Genomic DNA, 16,981 nt, shown 5'->3' with positions numbered 1-16,981 from the left:
AATCACATAATGACTTCGAAACTTTGTAACTTCAGATAACATGCCAATGTAGGTGACATTTCCAACCCAGATGCTCCATTCTCTAACTCATTCTCAAATGTTGGTATTACTCAAACTATCTACAATTCAACAGAATCACAAATAGCCTGGATTCATAAATCATGGAAGGTAGTTTTGGTAAGAAACAGTCCTTCAGCTTGGCAATCTGTGAATGGATACGTACACAACAAAGAAACATCATTTAAAATGGGTACCTACGTTCCTTCCGGTGCTCAACTAAACCTACAGCCTGCTTTGCTGAGCACTTTGCAAACCAGTTGTCCCCCAGTAAAACAGTGACTTCATTAGTATGGACAAGTTTTCCTGGCATGAAGGCAAAAGGGCCAAATGGTACCTATTGTTTAAAAAAAAAGAAAAAAGGGAAAAAACGTAAAACACTGAAAAATACATTTTATAAAACACTTTGCATTAAAAGCCTCACATGAACACTGAATTTTTTTATTTATACGTTGGTAAAAATAAAATGCCAGCTTCACAGAAATTTAACATTATATTAAAATTTTACTAGGAAAATCTACAGAAAATTGCTTTATGTTCATAAATCAATGTTAAAACAGGAAAATAAATTCACACCATATTTACATACAGCTCTTAAAGAAAGTCGTACTGTCTCGGCATGTTGATACTTTTCATTCACTTGCAAATCTAAATGAAAGCAACCTGTAGTGAAACACTGTCAATGCAAAATACTTTTGATAAAGAAAACTAAAAATTATTTTCAATAAAATAGCCATTTTTGCAAAGCAGGAATTAGTAAACAAACAGCTTTAATGGATCTACCTAGCTATATATACAAAATACTTGAACTAGTATAAAAGAACAAAGTCTTCATAAGAAAGAATATTCATGCAATGAAAGGTTCTCATCCAGGGCTCATGAACAGATCACTATGTCGATGTGAAGATCATTAAAACAAAATTAGCAGCACGTTTTATATAAAATCAATGTCCTAAGGTTTAATTCTGTGAATTACAAAACATTATGGCCTATTCCTGCTCTGGCTAACAAGAAATGACTAAGTGCCATATTTCTGTCATAATTACATTTTTTATATAGTAAGTTTCCATTCGAAATATGTCCAATTTTGTGCTAATATTTATGTCATTTATGTCACCATATATATTCTGGAAAAAAAAAAGGTAAATACCAGCGACCACTACAATTACTGTGTTCTTATAAAGTAAAACAAAACAAATCTTCCTTGCTACGTAGTTACCTCATACACAGTCCATCAGCTTGGCATTCTGTGAACCAACACAGTTAATATGTTTACAACAAACAACTATTACTTTAAAAGAAACACACCAAACATACCATTATATTGTAAGACAATTTATCAGGCAAGGTGCTGAGTCTTTCTCGAAGGGCATTATAGTCATTATCTACCTTCTTCCTGTTGACAAAAAAACACCAAATATACAAATTATTAACGATTTTTCTTTTCCTTTTTTTGTTTTGTTTTGTTTTGTTTTTTTTGAGACAGAGTGTTGCTCTGTCGCCCAGGCTAAAGTGCAGTGGCGTGATCTTGCCTCACTGCACCCTCCGCCTCCTGGGTTCAAGCAATTCTCCTGCCTCAGCCTCCTGAGTAGCTGGGATTACAGGTGTGCACCACCATGCACAGCTAGTTTTTGTATTTTCAGTAGAGACAGGGTTTCACCATGTTGGTCAGGCTGGTCTTGAACTCCTCATGATCTGCCCACCTCAGCCTCCCAAAGTGCTGGGGTTACAGGCATGAGACACTGCACCAGCCTCACTCAAAAGCTTTATTAGATTTGTTCTTTCGGTCGGGTGTGGTGGCTCACGCCTGTAACCCCAGCACTTTGGGAGGACCAGTAGGCCAGGTATCACAAAACAAGCTAATCAAAAACCTAATTTTAGCAAAATAAAGATTAATGTGGTTTTAGTTTTAAAACCCTGTTTTTATAAAGTTTAGCAATGGCATTATTCTACCACACATTTATTGAAGAATTAAGACTCTTCAGGGACTTTGGCATTTAGAAGCAGAATACTCAAATTTTGAGAATTACTGTTTTTTAAGATACAAGACTCTGGACTAAATAAAATGCGAAAATTAAGGGAGACAGTAAAAGAAGGCCTGATGTTTGGAGAGAAGCAGGGACTCAAGATGAAGACAGAAGAGATTATTTATTTTAAGACAGTCTCTCTCTGTTGCCCAGGCTGGAGTGCAGTGGTACAATCTCAGCTCGCTGCAACCTCCACCTCCTAGGTTCTAGTGATTCCCCTGCCTTAGCCTCCCGAGTAACTGACAACTAGAGGTGCATGCCACCAAGCCCAGCTAATTTTTGTATTTTCCATAGAGATTAGGTTTCTTCGTCATGTTGGCCAGGCTGGTCTCGAACTCCTGGCTTCAAGTGATCCCCTCCGCCGCAGCCTCCCAAAAGTGCTGGGATTACAGGCGTGAGCCAACACACCGGGCCGAAGGAAGAGATTTAATAAAGCTTTTGAGCGAATAGATACTGGCTGTGAAGTTGAAATCATGAACATGAAATTTGATCAGATGCTTTAGTCCTCATCAGAAAACTTTAGACTGAAAAATGTGTTATCGGCTCTTCAATTATTCATAATAATGTGATTAAGGTAAGAGAGAATCAACTGGGGGGTAGAAGAAATTAAGTAGAGATAATACAAAAGGCGTTTCAATTTGGCTTAGGAGTCTGTTTCTTGCTATATCAAACAGAGCTACCAAATAAGTAATTTCAAACAACCAAAAGGTGTACATAACTCTGTAGTGGCAGAGATGATCGTATTTCCATGCTATGGGCCTTACTCAGCTCTTAACACCTGCTGGAAATGAACAGCCCTTCTTTTTGAGTAATACCAGGCAGCAGCCTATGCCAAGATGCCTGTTTTCAAACTTTCGCTGGAGATTGGGTTTCCTGCTAAAATACAGGCTGCAAGCAAAACTACAGCGCTGAATTTTTTTTAAGCAGAAGGATGTTGTCAGTTTTTAAAAATAACAGAAACAAAAACTCACCAACTCAGCAAGCAATTTTAAAGAACATGTAGACATTGTCAAATTGAAATCAGGATAAACTGCAATGTAGGTAACAACTCTCCAGATAATATAAATGACTACGCTATAAACATCACAGAATTGGTTTCAGCTTACTGCTTAGTTCCCTGAAGCAACAGTAGCATAATTAATTTAAAAATTAGCCTTAAGATCTTAAGGAATTTCAAATATATATTATTTTACATATCCTATAATAAATGTCACTTATCAATATTTTTCTCTTACAGAAAACAAAGTAGAAGGAAGATGGAAAACCCACATAGCAAGAAGCCAGATCTCCTCTATCAAGATGAGGTAAGCAATGAGTTTGACCTAGCTAGGTCTTCTGACCTGCATTATTTCATGAAAGCTTTCTCGTTTTCTAGTGTGCAACTGCTTTTATAAACTTTCCCCAAAAAAATCCTTTTCTATAAATAAATATAAAACATGTTTTATTATTTTAAGGTAAAAATCCTCCTCCTGGAAAATTTTTATATGGATAAAATGGCAAACAACTTCATGCACAAGGCTATGTACCAGAAAGAACATGGCTTTGAAGTCAGACCAGAGAGTGAATCCCAAGCTCTACATGCAATTTACACAAATTCACCTTAGTCTTTGTATCTTCAATGGCAAAACTGGACTAATACTTATCTCACAGGTTCAACAGAATTAAATATAAAAGGTCTAACACACTGCCCAGCATGGAACATCTACTATGTTGGTTCCAAAACTCAAAACTCATTTTTTCCATGAAGCATCAAAAACACCAATTCCAAAACTTTCAAGAAAGACTATTACCCACAAGATTTCACTAACCAACTTGACACAAATAGCGTAACTTGCTGAAAGACAGTACAGCTGAACGTAACCATTCAGGGGCTTTGGAAACAGGACTGGTGTGAGCAATCAATGGGAGAATGTCTCCATAGGACTGACTGGCATAGTGCCTAGACAGTCAACACTCACTATTAATAACACAACACTAACAGCTTATTTACGTTTCAGATAAGTAATTCTGCAAATGCTCAAGGACTATATACACCAGCCTAGATATCTAAATGTTTCTATGAATATTAAGAAGCTGCTATTAAAGTTACCATTCAATAGGCCTTATTTTGGTAACAATGCTTAGGAGAAAAAAAAAACTTCCTCACAAAACATCTCTTTCGTACATTAAAAGAACAGTAGGTTCAACAACAGGTAATACCAGAGATCAATGTCAGTATTTCAAGTCAAACATACTCAGTTTTCAACTTATTAATAATTCTCTCTAGCATAAAAATGTGGACATACTGGAGAGCAGTTTAAGATTAGAGTTGCTATTTATAAATTTTGAATAGTTTTCTAAAAATATAAAGTAGAAGATCACTTAAAATGCAGCCCATGCAGACATTCTTTATGAAGGGAGGCCAGGAGGAGTCAAGCAGTGTCTCTGGAAGAAACTACAGCTTGAGGAACAACCTTCTCTCTCTAAAGGCTACATTCGTGGAAATGTTCCGGACCAAACACTTAGTCAAACAGTGATCTCCAAATAGTCTCTCTATTATTTCAGGCTTAAATAATCCTGTTAAAGATCACAAAGCCTATGCAACAGAAAATACAAAAGTTACGCTAAGAACTAATGCATTACCGAGGTAAGTCTAGGGTCTTTATTCCTAACAAAATTTGATCAGTTTTTGTTTTTTCTATTTTAATAATTAGAAACAAGTAATTAATTTTTGGACACAGGAGTCATATTACAGTAATCAAAAATGGTAATTGCTTAAAATAATTTTCTTCACAGGAAAACAAAACCCAGATAGAGTTAAGAAACACCTCTCCAGCCTACTTACAATAGCTAGACCTGCTTCTTTGGCTTCAACATAATGGATCCTTATAGATTAGCGTAACTTGCTGAAAGACAACTTCAACTCTTAATTTTAAATTTTTTTCCAATATCCTCATGCAACATTCCTTATAGAAAACAAGAACTAAAGCACAGGTATAAAGCATCTAAGAAACTTTAACCACCTTCTTCTGAATCTTGCCAATCATGTGTAATATGCCTTTTCAGAGTACCTTTTAAGGAAATGAAAAAAAAAAACAGGCAGTAGCGATGAAGACCATTAACACAACCACAAGTTAGCCTTACCCTCGAAGGATTAAGATCAAGACAGACCCCATGGGAAACAGCTCATTTTCATAAAATTGTAGAAAGTAAGAGAGAAATCAAGTTAAATGAGGTATATGCTCAAGTATTTAGGGGTGAAATACACAGATGTCCACAACTTACTTTGAAATTCATCAGAAAAAAAATGGATTAACGGATTAGGGTACAGACAGACAGGTGATCAAGATTCACTCTTTCGTATGTTTGAAATTTGTCATAATAGAATTTTTTAAAGGGACGAGGAAATACGAAAGGGATCAACATTTTAATCCTCTTAAAAGTGACCGACAAAATAAAACTCTCTAAAAAAAAAAAGTCTACATCCTTTGAGGCCAGGGATAAAGACTCCAACCTTTAAATAATAAAAAAGGGAGAAAAAACTTACATCAGGTTGAAACAATAAGACTTTGCTAATTTTACTTTAGGAAGTTAAAATAGACAGCAAATACTAACACTGAACCAGTTTATTTTTAGAAAAAGAAAAAAAACTTCTATCATTCCCTTTTCCTTTAACTAACATCCTAAACAGACAAGCAGAAAATACTGTGAGATGCCTAAAAGGGGAAAAAAGGAAAAAAATTATATATAAGTATTAACATCTGAGCTAATCTGGGACAGAGTTACATTTTTATTTTTTAATTTAGGAAATGATAAAACCCAAAGATTCTGGAATATATACAAGTAAATATATAACCTTCTTTAGAAATAATTTTTAGTCCACTATACCCACCCTACAACTTCCCATTAAGCATCCAAAAAACCCTTGTTTCAATTGAATCCACCATTTATTGAGCAGCTCCTCTACAAGCCTACGGCATATGCTGCAGGGATCATCACTCACACATAGCATGCCTTTCTGATTGTTTTGCAATGCATCTTTGTCAAAGATCCACTAGCTTGAAGGATGCCTGGCTTTTCACCTCTAAAATCAAGAAAAGAGAGGAATATTAAGTTTGGGCATAGATTCTATAGAGGTAAAGAGATGTTCTCCAGTTACTAGAGCAAGAAATAATGTTTTTTTTCAAAGTATCCTTTTAAATAATCGAAACAAATTGATAAAGTCACATTTTATTTAAAAATTATTGAAAAAGGGATCTATATTGTTATGCTTTGTGTAATTTGGCGGGAAAAGGAACACTCCTCATGGAAAATTTAAATGTACTTGAATTAAATCAATAGCATTAGACTTTTTTTCTAAATGGTCATGGCAAAATACTTAGTATTTCAGTTGATATAAGTAACTGAAATGTACTACAACATTCAGGCAGAATGGTGGTATATTCCTTTTTTATAACTCTATTATACCAAGGAATTTGAAGATGCTGATGAAATAATCTATGTTCTTTATATTTTATGAGTCCACCAGAAAACTTTACTATTAAACATAGATACCAAGATTAACCCACATATAAAACGTAATTTTCAAGTCAATGAAACAAAATTATCTTTTCAAGTCAATTAAACAAAATTATCTAAAGAGAGATGGAGCTAACATTCTACTAGATTTCTTCAATTTAACTTTTCAACAATGAGAAAACAGAGTACAATGGATAACATAGTAAACCTGGACAGAAAAATCTGTTCTACTGTTCTCTCTACAACAACCATACACATGTGTTTGAAGATTTGTCAGTTACCATAGGTGCCTGTTTCTTCATTTATTACTTATCTTTTGCTCTAAGAAAATGAGAGGTGAATTCAAAGTAAAAAACCTTATAAAGTAAGTAAAAACACATTCGGCCAGGCGCGGTGGCTCAAGCCTGTAATCCCAGCACTTTGGGGCCTGAGGCGGGCGATCACGAGGTCAGGAGATCGAGACCCTCCTGGCTAACACGTGTGAAACCCCGTCTCTACTAAAAATACAAAAAAAATAGCGGGCGCGGTGGCGGGGCGCCTGTAGTCCCAGGCTACTCGGAGGCTGAGGCGGCGAGTAATGGCGGAACCCGCGGAGCGGAGCTTGCAGTGGCTGGAGATCCAGCCACTGCACTCCAGCCTGGTGACACAGCGAAGACTCCGTCTCAAAAAAAAAAAAAAAAAAAAAAAACACACATTCATCTAAGTTTGGAAAGAAAACATCCTATAGTGCCTAGTTAATTTTTACTGATGAGTTTATAAGGTAATTTTGTTCTTTTTATTTCCAGAATTTTCTATAAACTAATATAAGATTCCTATTTACAAATCAAAGGCGAGGACCTTTTAGAAAAGGTGGTGGGTGAGTTTGTAGCCGACTTAAAGCTTTTGAAACTTGATGTGCAAATTTCTGATTACATCTTACCATAATTCATAGGCTTTGCCCCTACTTTACAGTTCTATATTTTCTTTCTTAAGCATATTCTTAGAAAAAAGTAATTTTTGTGCGGTTTTCTTAATTCAGTAGCATTTAAATACTTTTTTAGGTCACTGATCCCTATGAGAAACTAGAAAAATTCTTAGACTCTTCCCTGGAGAGAAAGACTCACATTCTTACATATTAGTTTCAGCAGAGGCCCAAATCTAGATCCCTCTGGGTTAAAAGTTTCTCAATAGATTTTACAACAGTGAAAAACTGGGCAATCCTGGTTTTGAACCTTACCAAATAATTTAAATTCTCAAATTATCAATTGACTTAAAAAAAAAGGAAAACATGAAAACCTCACCCAATCTTGGTCGAATGCAATTCAATATGAATTAGTAAAAGTACAATTATAGGCATTGCATCAACTTTTTACAGCCTACATTTCTCCCAAGTCTGTACACGATTACCCACCCCAAATCTATCTTTGTATAGTGCAATCTGGACTTATATTTCTCAAAATAGAACAAGCACTCAGGATTATCACCGAGTGATGTGCCTTTCAGACAAGCACCGTGGTGGGTTGAAAATATTACATCTTCATCCTCAAACAGGACTCTGTGTAAGAGTTTTATTGGATGTTACTCTCATAAAAAAAAGAAAAGAGAAAATGAAAAAAAACGTATAAAAGTACAAAGAGTACAGTTTTCAAACCTTAATACAGTTGAGACAAAGACAAAAAATTACGAGGCATTGCCAAGCAGTAAGCCCTAAGCCCTCTGCCTCAGTCAGATACTCCCTAGGACTTAAGCTCGGTCATGGGAAACTGAACCAAACCATATGACAATGAAAATACATCCACCATTCAAAAGAGCTACTCTAGGTGGATGGTGTGATTAGGATTTTTTAAAACAATAGTTTAAAACTCTTCAGGGGAAAAATACTCTCCTTAACATGTAAGTTTTCCTTCTCATTTTCAGAAGTGTGTTAAATATCAAACTAGTTATCTGTTGCTTCCAAAAACATGACATTTAAAAGCTTGAGGACTCCTATAAGCTAATAAATTCTAATTCACAAGCTTAAAAATCATTTAACTCTTTAAAAAGAGAAAGAAAAAAGCATTTACAGTTTGACTTAGTCACATAAATACACATACAAATTAAGGAAGCTAGAGGGGAATAAAAGGAATGTTTTTAAAAACAGGGGAGAGAATTAATTATATCTTTACAATTATGAGTAAATTTATCTTTATTCCTTTCTTATTTCAACTTTTTCCACAACTAAGCATGCATTCATTTTATATTCAGAATAAAAATTTAAAAACTAAAACCTAATTCAAATTTAAAAATAATTATTTAAACATTCAACTTGAATTTTTTTTTTGCCTCTTAATTTCTTTGAAACATTACACACACAAGTTCCAAATTTACTATGTACTAACCCACACCATTTTTTTTAAAACTGTGCAGAAACTTAAAGAATGACAAAAAGATTTGACATATATGATTCTTCCCCCTTATCCCTAAGATTTTCATAAACAACTGCAGAAACTCCAACAACAAAAACATGTAAAACTTTCAGAAAGTTTGCAAGTTGCTCTCTGTTCCACTCAAGAGGGGAAAAAAAGGAAAAAAAAAAAAACATAAAGAAAAAGCCCCAACAGAAGGCCCTCTACAGAATAGTGACTGAAAACTTTGTAGTGAGTAAAATACAAACTCTGAAAAACACAGTTTACAAATCTACCTAACACTGTAGAACAAAGTCATCGGCTTTTACAAGTTTTAAAGGTATGCAGATCAATATTTCACATATTATACATAATAAAATAAATGTTATATAGCCATGTGAAGGCAACTCAAGAAAACAGCTTCAGGTATATTAAATATACTGTAAACCATGGCATTGTTACAATGAAATCAGCGCTTCTGTGCACAAGGAAAGCCTCAAAAACATGAGACATATAGACAACTATACAATGTGTGCATAAAACAGGTATCCCCATCCCGATTGACTGATAGGAAAGAATAACTCCAACAGAAAAAAAAAGAGAGAAAATCAAATCTTCACCTGAGATTTTTACCTATACAGGTATGCTTTCTTGGTTATTTCCTACTATATGCTTTGACTATAAATTCTAATAGAAACTAGTTACTCTTTTCCTCTGAACAATTATTCTTGTCCAGTTTCCTGTGAAAGATAAAAAATGTGAAGTATTTGCTTTAGACTCTCTCGAAACTCACATGCCGAAGTGTTTTGGAACTTTTATGTCTAAATCTAAAGTATTCTTTCCAAAATTAAACACCTGAACAAAGTATCTTCTTCTATATTTAAGTCTGCTTCATGTAATTTCAAAGATACCTTTACCAAAAATCCTTTTAAGATAAAGGAAGTAAGGCAATAAATTTTTTACAACTCACATGCATACGATTTACAATTGTAAGTAATGCCTAACATAAAGATTATCTGCCAGGCATCATATGTACTATTTCATTTCATTCTCACCAGTCAACATAAAGGACGGAGACTTGCTTTTTGTGCGTGCAGGACTTATTCAATAAAGTCACTGCACTGCATTAAAAATGACCATTAATTCTTTTTCACGCCTCCTCTCAACGGGTGGGTGTTATCTTCCCACCTTGTGAATCTGCGCTGGCTTTGTGAGTTCCTTTGACCAACGTAACGTGGCCTTGCAGCTTCCATTCTTGCTGCTCTGAGATGCCCACAGAAAGTAAGCTGGATAAAAGAGCACATGGAGGCAAAGGCTCAACCAATAGCACTAACCACCAGACTTGAAGGTGAGCCATTCTGGACAATACAGCTGACCCGGCCACCAACTGGCTGCAACCAAAGCAGTGAGTCCAGACAAGACAAGCAGAAGAACCACACAGGCGAGGCCAGCTTAATATGCACACCCACTGAATCATGTGCAAGCAAATGGTGGTTGTTTCAAGCCACTAAGTTCTGGAGCAATTTTACTAAGGAGCAATAAAATAACAGATATATCATCTTAGCAAGGATATATTTTGAGTTACAGAGTTGTGCTCTGGGTGATGTAGCAATTATTTATTAAAAAAAAATAGTTCTAGGTTTCATGTAGTAATCCTAAAAGTTAAACGTTTGACACACAGTGAAATCTATGGAATGAGGTAAAGAGGAACAGTTAGTTAATGATATAGGGTAGATATAATATTAAATGAACAGGTACAATCTGATTTCATTTTTGTCCAAAAGGATGGGAGCCGTATATAAACATGTAGATGAATACACACACACAACACACACACATACATACACAAAACACTTACGTTACGCAAACCATTTCTGAAAAGATTTATGAGAAATTGGCAAAAAAAAAAAAAAATGCTTCCAGAAAACAGAACTCAGGGGTCGGGTGCGGTGGCTCACGTCTGTAATCCTAGCACTTTAGGAGGCCGAGGCGGGTGCACCGCCTGAGCTCAGGAATTCAAGACCAGCGTGGGCAACACGGTGAAACCCCCGTCTCTACTCAAATACTAAAAAAATTAGCCGGGCATGGTGGTGTGCGCCTATAATCTCAGCTACTTGGGAGGCTGAGGCAGGAGAATAGCTTGAACCTGGGAGGCAGAGGTTGCAGTGAGTCAAAACTATGCCATTGCACTCCAGCCTAGATGACAGAGTGAGACTCCATCTCAAAAAAAAAAAAAAAAGAAAACAGAACTGAGAATTAGGGAGGAACCTATACATCATTTACATCCTTTCATACCTCCTAAATTTTGAAACATGTAAATGTATTGCCTAATTAAAAATTTTTTATTTAAGTCCTAAAAGTTAATATATACTCTTTCTCGACTCTTAAAGACATATACTGAAATATTTCCAGATAGAATATGACTTAGATTCATTTCAAAATTGGAGGTGGGATAGTCAAAATGGTTTTTATTAAAATGTCAAAAAAATAACAGATGTTGGCAGGAATGCAGAAAAAAGGGAATGCTTTTACATTGTTGGTGGGAATGTCCAGCCACTGTAGACAGCAGTTTGCAGATTTCTCAAAGAACTAAACTGAACAACCATTCAACCCAGCAATCCCATTACAGAATATAGACCACCTAAAAAAAAACCATTCTGCCAAAAAGATACATGCACCTGTATGTTCACTACCGCACTGTTCACAATAGCAAAGACATGGAAGTCCCCATCAACAGTGAGCTGGATAATAAAAACATGATACATATATACTATGGACTACTACATACCTATAAAAAAGAAGAAATATTTGCAGTAACATGGATGCAGCAGGAGGCCACTATCCTAAGCGAACTAATGCAGAAACAGAAAACCAAATACTGTATATTCTCACTTATAAGTGGGAGCTAACCACTGGGGACAGATGGACATAAAGATGGGAACAATAAACACTGGGGAATACAACAGCGGTGAGGAAGGGCAGGGGCAAGGGCTGAATAACTGCCTACTGGGTACCATGCTCACTATCTGGGTCATGGGTTCAATTGTACCTCAAACCTCAGCATCATGCAATGCACCTTTGCAACAAACCTCTACACGTACCTCCCAAATCTAAAATATAAGTTTAAAAAAAAATTGGAGGTAGGAGTAGATGGCAAGATAAGATGCTGCAATGAAACAGTTTAGAGAGAATCATGAGTTGCTGATTATCAAAGCCGACTGATGAGTACATGAGGATTCACTATACTACCTATCATCTCTTATTTGAAATTCTTCCTAACAAAAGTGATTTAAAATATTAATGTAAAGCTATAACAATAAATCACAGAAACCCAACTCTCCATCATGACAAAAAATAGAATGAACACTAAATATTCACGAATATTTACAAAGCACTGGCTTTTTTTTTTTTATTTGTCTGACAATTAAAATTTTCAAAAGAGGTATATGAGTTCCTTTTAATACTTACTGAGTGCCGGGCAGGGTGTTCTATAGACATGATCTCATTTGATCTTCACTACAACCCTGTGAGTTAAGTAGTATCATCATCACTTTACAAGAAAAAACTGAGACTCTTAGCATAACTGTTCAAGGTCAAAACGCTAGCAAATGACAGGATTCAAATATAGGTCTGTGACTCCAAATGCCATGCTCTTTAAGGAAGAATTAAAAAGAAAATTACAAATAATCCACAAACAAAATAATCAGCCACTAGTGGACCAAACACTGGGAAGTATCCTCACACTTTAATAAGATGACAGTGTGTGGATTTCAAAATACCTTATTTCCTGAGTTAGGTAAAAGGGATTAGAAAGAAAAAAAGTTTGACTAAAAAACATTTTTTAAATCCTCACTAAACTGAAAACCATTATTATTAGCTCTAAAATAATGTTGTACAAATTCTCATCCATTAGGCTTGAATCTTTCCTTATTATCTGTTATTAAACAAATATAAATGTCTTAGTTCATCAAAGTTCTAGGATTTAGTTAATTTTCTCAAAGATTTTTTGGGGTAGATCCTGTGGTCCCAGATCATTTTCACTCCTATCTTTCTAGAAATATTTTTACTCCCTGTCCTACATTTTTTTTAAACAAAAACCAATTTAGATTATTTCTGAACCTAGAATACACATACTTGTTCCTTAAAGAATCCTTTAAAAAGTATACAAACAAGCATAAACATCACTAGCATAAGAATGCATTTTTCAAACCATATATTTTGTTCTTCTTTATTATATTGGTATGTACCCATAAAGAATAGGAGCTTAACAGAAATTATATTTTAGATAGGCTAATACCAAGGGTTAAATAAGAATTAAAGCAACATGCTTTTAAAAGTAGTGTGTGAAACACCCTAAGAATGGCTCCAGCCTCTGAACTCCTATACTTGCCTCATATCTCCACAAATAGCACAAAATTATTGTGATTTCCCTGTTTAATGTCCGATTATGAATTTTTCTATGGCAGGGTCTTGCAATTCCAAACAGCAGCACAATACTGGCAAATGGTAGAAACTCAACCATTGTTTAAGGAATTAAGAGAACGCAAAAATGTCACAAGAATTCCACGACTCTCCCAAACAGCAATTTCCTGGCTTTCAGGGAAACAGAGACACTCTGGTTTCCGTTTTTTAATATAATGAATTGATGAATTTACTGGCCATTCAGATTTGAGCAATATACCATATATAGATCCTATTAAAAGCGAACAGAAAAGTCTGTTTCCTGAACCAAACCAGAAATGATTCAGAGGAAAATGCAAATTTTAACTGGAAAAAATAATTTTAATTTTTTAATTTATAAAGTACTATATTACTTCAAGATACGTGTAGGCAAATATGCTAAGCTTCTACAGTTTACAGGGTTTTAAAAAACTGAAAAGTGAAATTGAGGGTCACATGAACCTGCCATGAAGTAAATGTCACATTTCTGTCACTGCTCACTAGACTTGTATACTACTAGAGTATTTGTAAACTAAAATGTTATATAGAAAATAAACCACATTTCTTCATTTACTCAAACATTTATCAAGTGCCCATTTTATGCCAAACACAGCAGGAGGGGCTGTGAATAAAAGGATGAAAACGTGCCCTTACCCTTAAAGAACTCTCTAATAAGAATCTTATAAAACAAACCAGAAGCAAGTTACCATTTACCCATTTATGTAAACTAGTGTCTATTCCCAGTGAATACCTTTCCAATTTCCTGAACTTCTTGCCAAAACCAATAGATAGAAGTCCACGTTAATAAAACTTCCCCTGGAAATTATTTGTAAAATGGGCCACTCTGACTAAATGTGCAGGTGAAAAAATTCTTTAGCCAAGGACTTGTATTTCAAGTTTTAACCTGAACTGAATGTATAATGAAAGGCAAATGGTCCATTATGGAAATGCTGACAGACTCACACCACCAGTGGAAGCAACTACAACGATGCATTTATTGAAAATTAATGAAGTCCTGAATTTTTATTTATAAAGTGGATATTATTAGTTTTAGATTATTTTCTTCAAGCCAATAGTCAAAATTTAATAAGATGATGTGTACAGATTGCACCAATTTTCACTCTTATCCACTGCCTGCAGCCTATGTGCATTTAAACCAAAAAACATTTGATATACACTAACTATAAATTATTTCCTTGGAGATCTCTCAGGCATGAAGAAAAAGCCTCTTAAAATAAATTTAAAATATTATATGCTTGATGGTGTATAACCGAAGGTTTAATCTCACCACTAAAGGGGCAGTTACCATGATTTTTGCAATAACCCTGCAGACAATAATCAAGACAGCTCCTGTTGTTCTCTCAGTAAAATCTTTGTAAGCACAGCATGGATATATTGTAATTTGGTATCTGTAAGATCAACAGCTATACCTCATGACAACTCATAAGATTTTATTCACCATTAAATTGAGCATTTTCCTCAGAAGCCAAAGGAAAGTGTGTTATTTACCAAACATGGTCCTATTAACTATAGATTAGCACATTAAAATAGATATGCTTTCTCTCCAAAAAAAAAAAAAAAAAAAGTACAATGAAACAAGCTCTGAAAAGTAGAAAATTCGATTTTTTTTTCAAACTTTGGGAAAACATTTCTGTGCCCTATTTCCATCATTATTTTAAAGTAACTGATTCCCATTATTTTTCTACTAAAATACAAGAAATATCCCCAAAATAGAGCTCTTTATGTCACATTCAAAAATGTCTCAGCCTCCAATTCATAATGATATTAATATTATTCTAACTTTAAAAAAAAAAGACACTTAGAATAAATACAAGCGGTAACACAACATCAGGAAATCAGAAATATGTAATTCAGAAAAGGGTGAAAGACAATATGAATTAGTATCAAAGGCATTCAAAATGGAGATTACTAGAAGAATTAAATTACTAGTCATACATACACACACACACAAACAGTAAACACATTATTTAAACACAAGTAGGTTACCCCATCAGTATTTCAGAAGTGTAATAAAACCATCTTTCACTCACCAATGCTGGATTCTCTCTTGGCAGTTAGTGACCACCTGTCATGAAAACAGATAACTACTCATGAAAAAACAGAGCTATGCACAGAGCTACAAAAATCAGTGTATCTGAAAACTAGAACAGTGGCTTTACAGATTTAATAGCATCTCAGTATACATTTTTATTTGTCAAATGCACAGAGATGTGAATGTTAGTTTTCAAGCAGCACACTTTATCATAACCCTCTAATGCAGGCTGATAACTGCAGAACAAATTACAGCTTTCTGATTCATACTGTGGTACAAAACCCGCTTCATAACTATTAGGTGACATATGATATAAGATAACTAGTATTTTGTACAATCTACAGACCTGTTTTCAATATTACATATTTTGTAGAATACGTAAATGTTATAAATAACAAGAAACCAATGTAACATCCACGTTTCGTCAGTTAAAAAAAAAAAAATGACAGTAGTGAAAATATTTTATTTTGTCAGTATATCTCCAAACATTTTCACCTGTAATTTTTATTCTGACGCATTAAAAAATGAATTCAGTGATATTTTTCTACTACATTTTCCAGAAGAAATACTTGGGATAAGGAGATGCTCTGAACAGCTCATTTGTTCCCCAGTGAATTATGATAAAGATTGTAAGCACTTCACAGCCAGTTTAAACTATGTTTATAATACTAAAACAATGAATTTAAGTACAAAAGTTATTTGTTTTCCTTGGAGATATGTCAGTAGATTCTCAAAATGCTCAGAAAGTAAGACTAGTCAATAAAGAAAAATGAATTTTAAGAAAACACTTTTTGAACGGTAATTTAAGAATTAACACTGTTTTCAAGGATTGCTAATTATCTACTTTTAAATTACCTATTAATAAAAATTTTAAACAGCAGTCTAGAGTACCATATACCACTTTAGAGACAGAGAAGGTAGAGGATGAAAGCCAAAATGCTTAAGACTAGGCCATGACAAAAAGAGAGCAGCATTATCTGGTTTGCAAAATGCTGCTCTAGTTCACTGCTCTAAATACCAATATTATCTCTTGTATATGCTCAATGTTTCACCAACCCCTCCCAGAAAAAAAAAAAAAAAAAAAAGATTTTTTTTTAGACCTGTCACTAAATTCCTCTGTTATAACATTTAATTCCTGAAATAAATGTCCTCTTTCGGGACATTTTAAATACTAAGACAGCAATCCTGTACCAAAATACATGCTATAATCAGAAACCCAACCATACTACACATTAACTCATCATCCATTTTAGAATGAAGATCTCTCAGTAAGTATCAATCACATAGCAACACTTAATAACAGTGGCAATATATAATAGAGTACTGACTTTACATCTGGAAGAGCCAAACTAAAACTACATCAATCCATTTCACTGTTTCTGATTTGGCAGTAATTACAAAATAGACAAATAGAATTAAATGTAAATTGAAAAAGGAAAAAAATGCTCATGAAATCCTTTTCATAAAGTTCCTATTTAACAACCCCTTTAAAAGATGAGACCCAAAAACAGTCAGGATGTTTTCCAATCCCAATGCATGTGTTT

General features: G+C 34.5%; 1 protein-coding gene across 1 annotated transcript in view; it reads right to left on the bottom strand.

Moving 5' to 3' along the window:
- Nucleotides 1-218: 218 nt before the first annotated feature.
- The window catches only part of LOC108530589 (unconventional prefoldin RPB5 interactor 1-like), a 46,769-nt gene continuing 30,006 nt past the window's right edge, over nt 219-16,981 (bottom strand). The window contains exons 3-5 of the mRNA XM_017873577.1: nt 15,436-15,470; nt 1,375-1,453; nt 219-394 (exon numbers count right to left, since the gene is read on the bottom strand). Of these exons, the coding sequence (XP_017729066.1) occupies nt 242-394; nt 1,375-1,453; nt 15,436-15,470 (267 nt within the window). The 3' untranslated portion in view covers nt 219-241. The remainder of the gene's footprint in view (nt 395-1,374; nt 1,454-15,435; nt 15,471-16,981) is intronic.

Source organism: Rhinopithecus bieti, unplaced genomic scaffold (assembly GCF_001698545.2).
Source record: "Rhinopithecus bieti isolate Rb0 unplaced genomic scaffold, ASM169854v2 scaffold_7509, whole genome shotgun sequence".
Classification (NCBI taxonomy): domain Eukaryota; kingdom Metazoa; phylum Chordata; class Mammalia; order Primates; family Cercopithecidae; genus Rhinopithecus; species Rhinopithecus bieti.
Note: the sequence above shows the minus strand (reverse complement) of the source record. Positions and strands in the feature narration are given on the sequence as shown.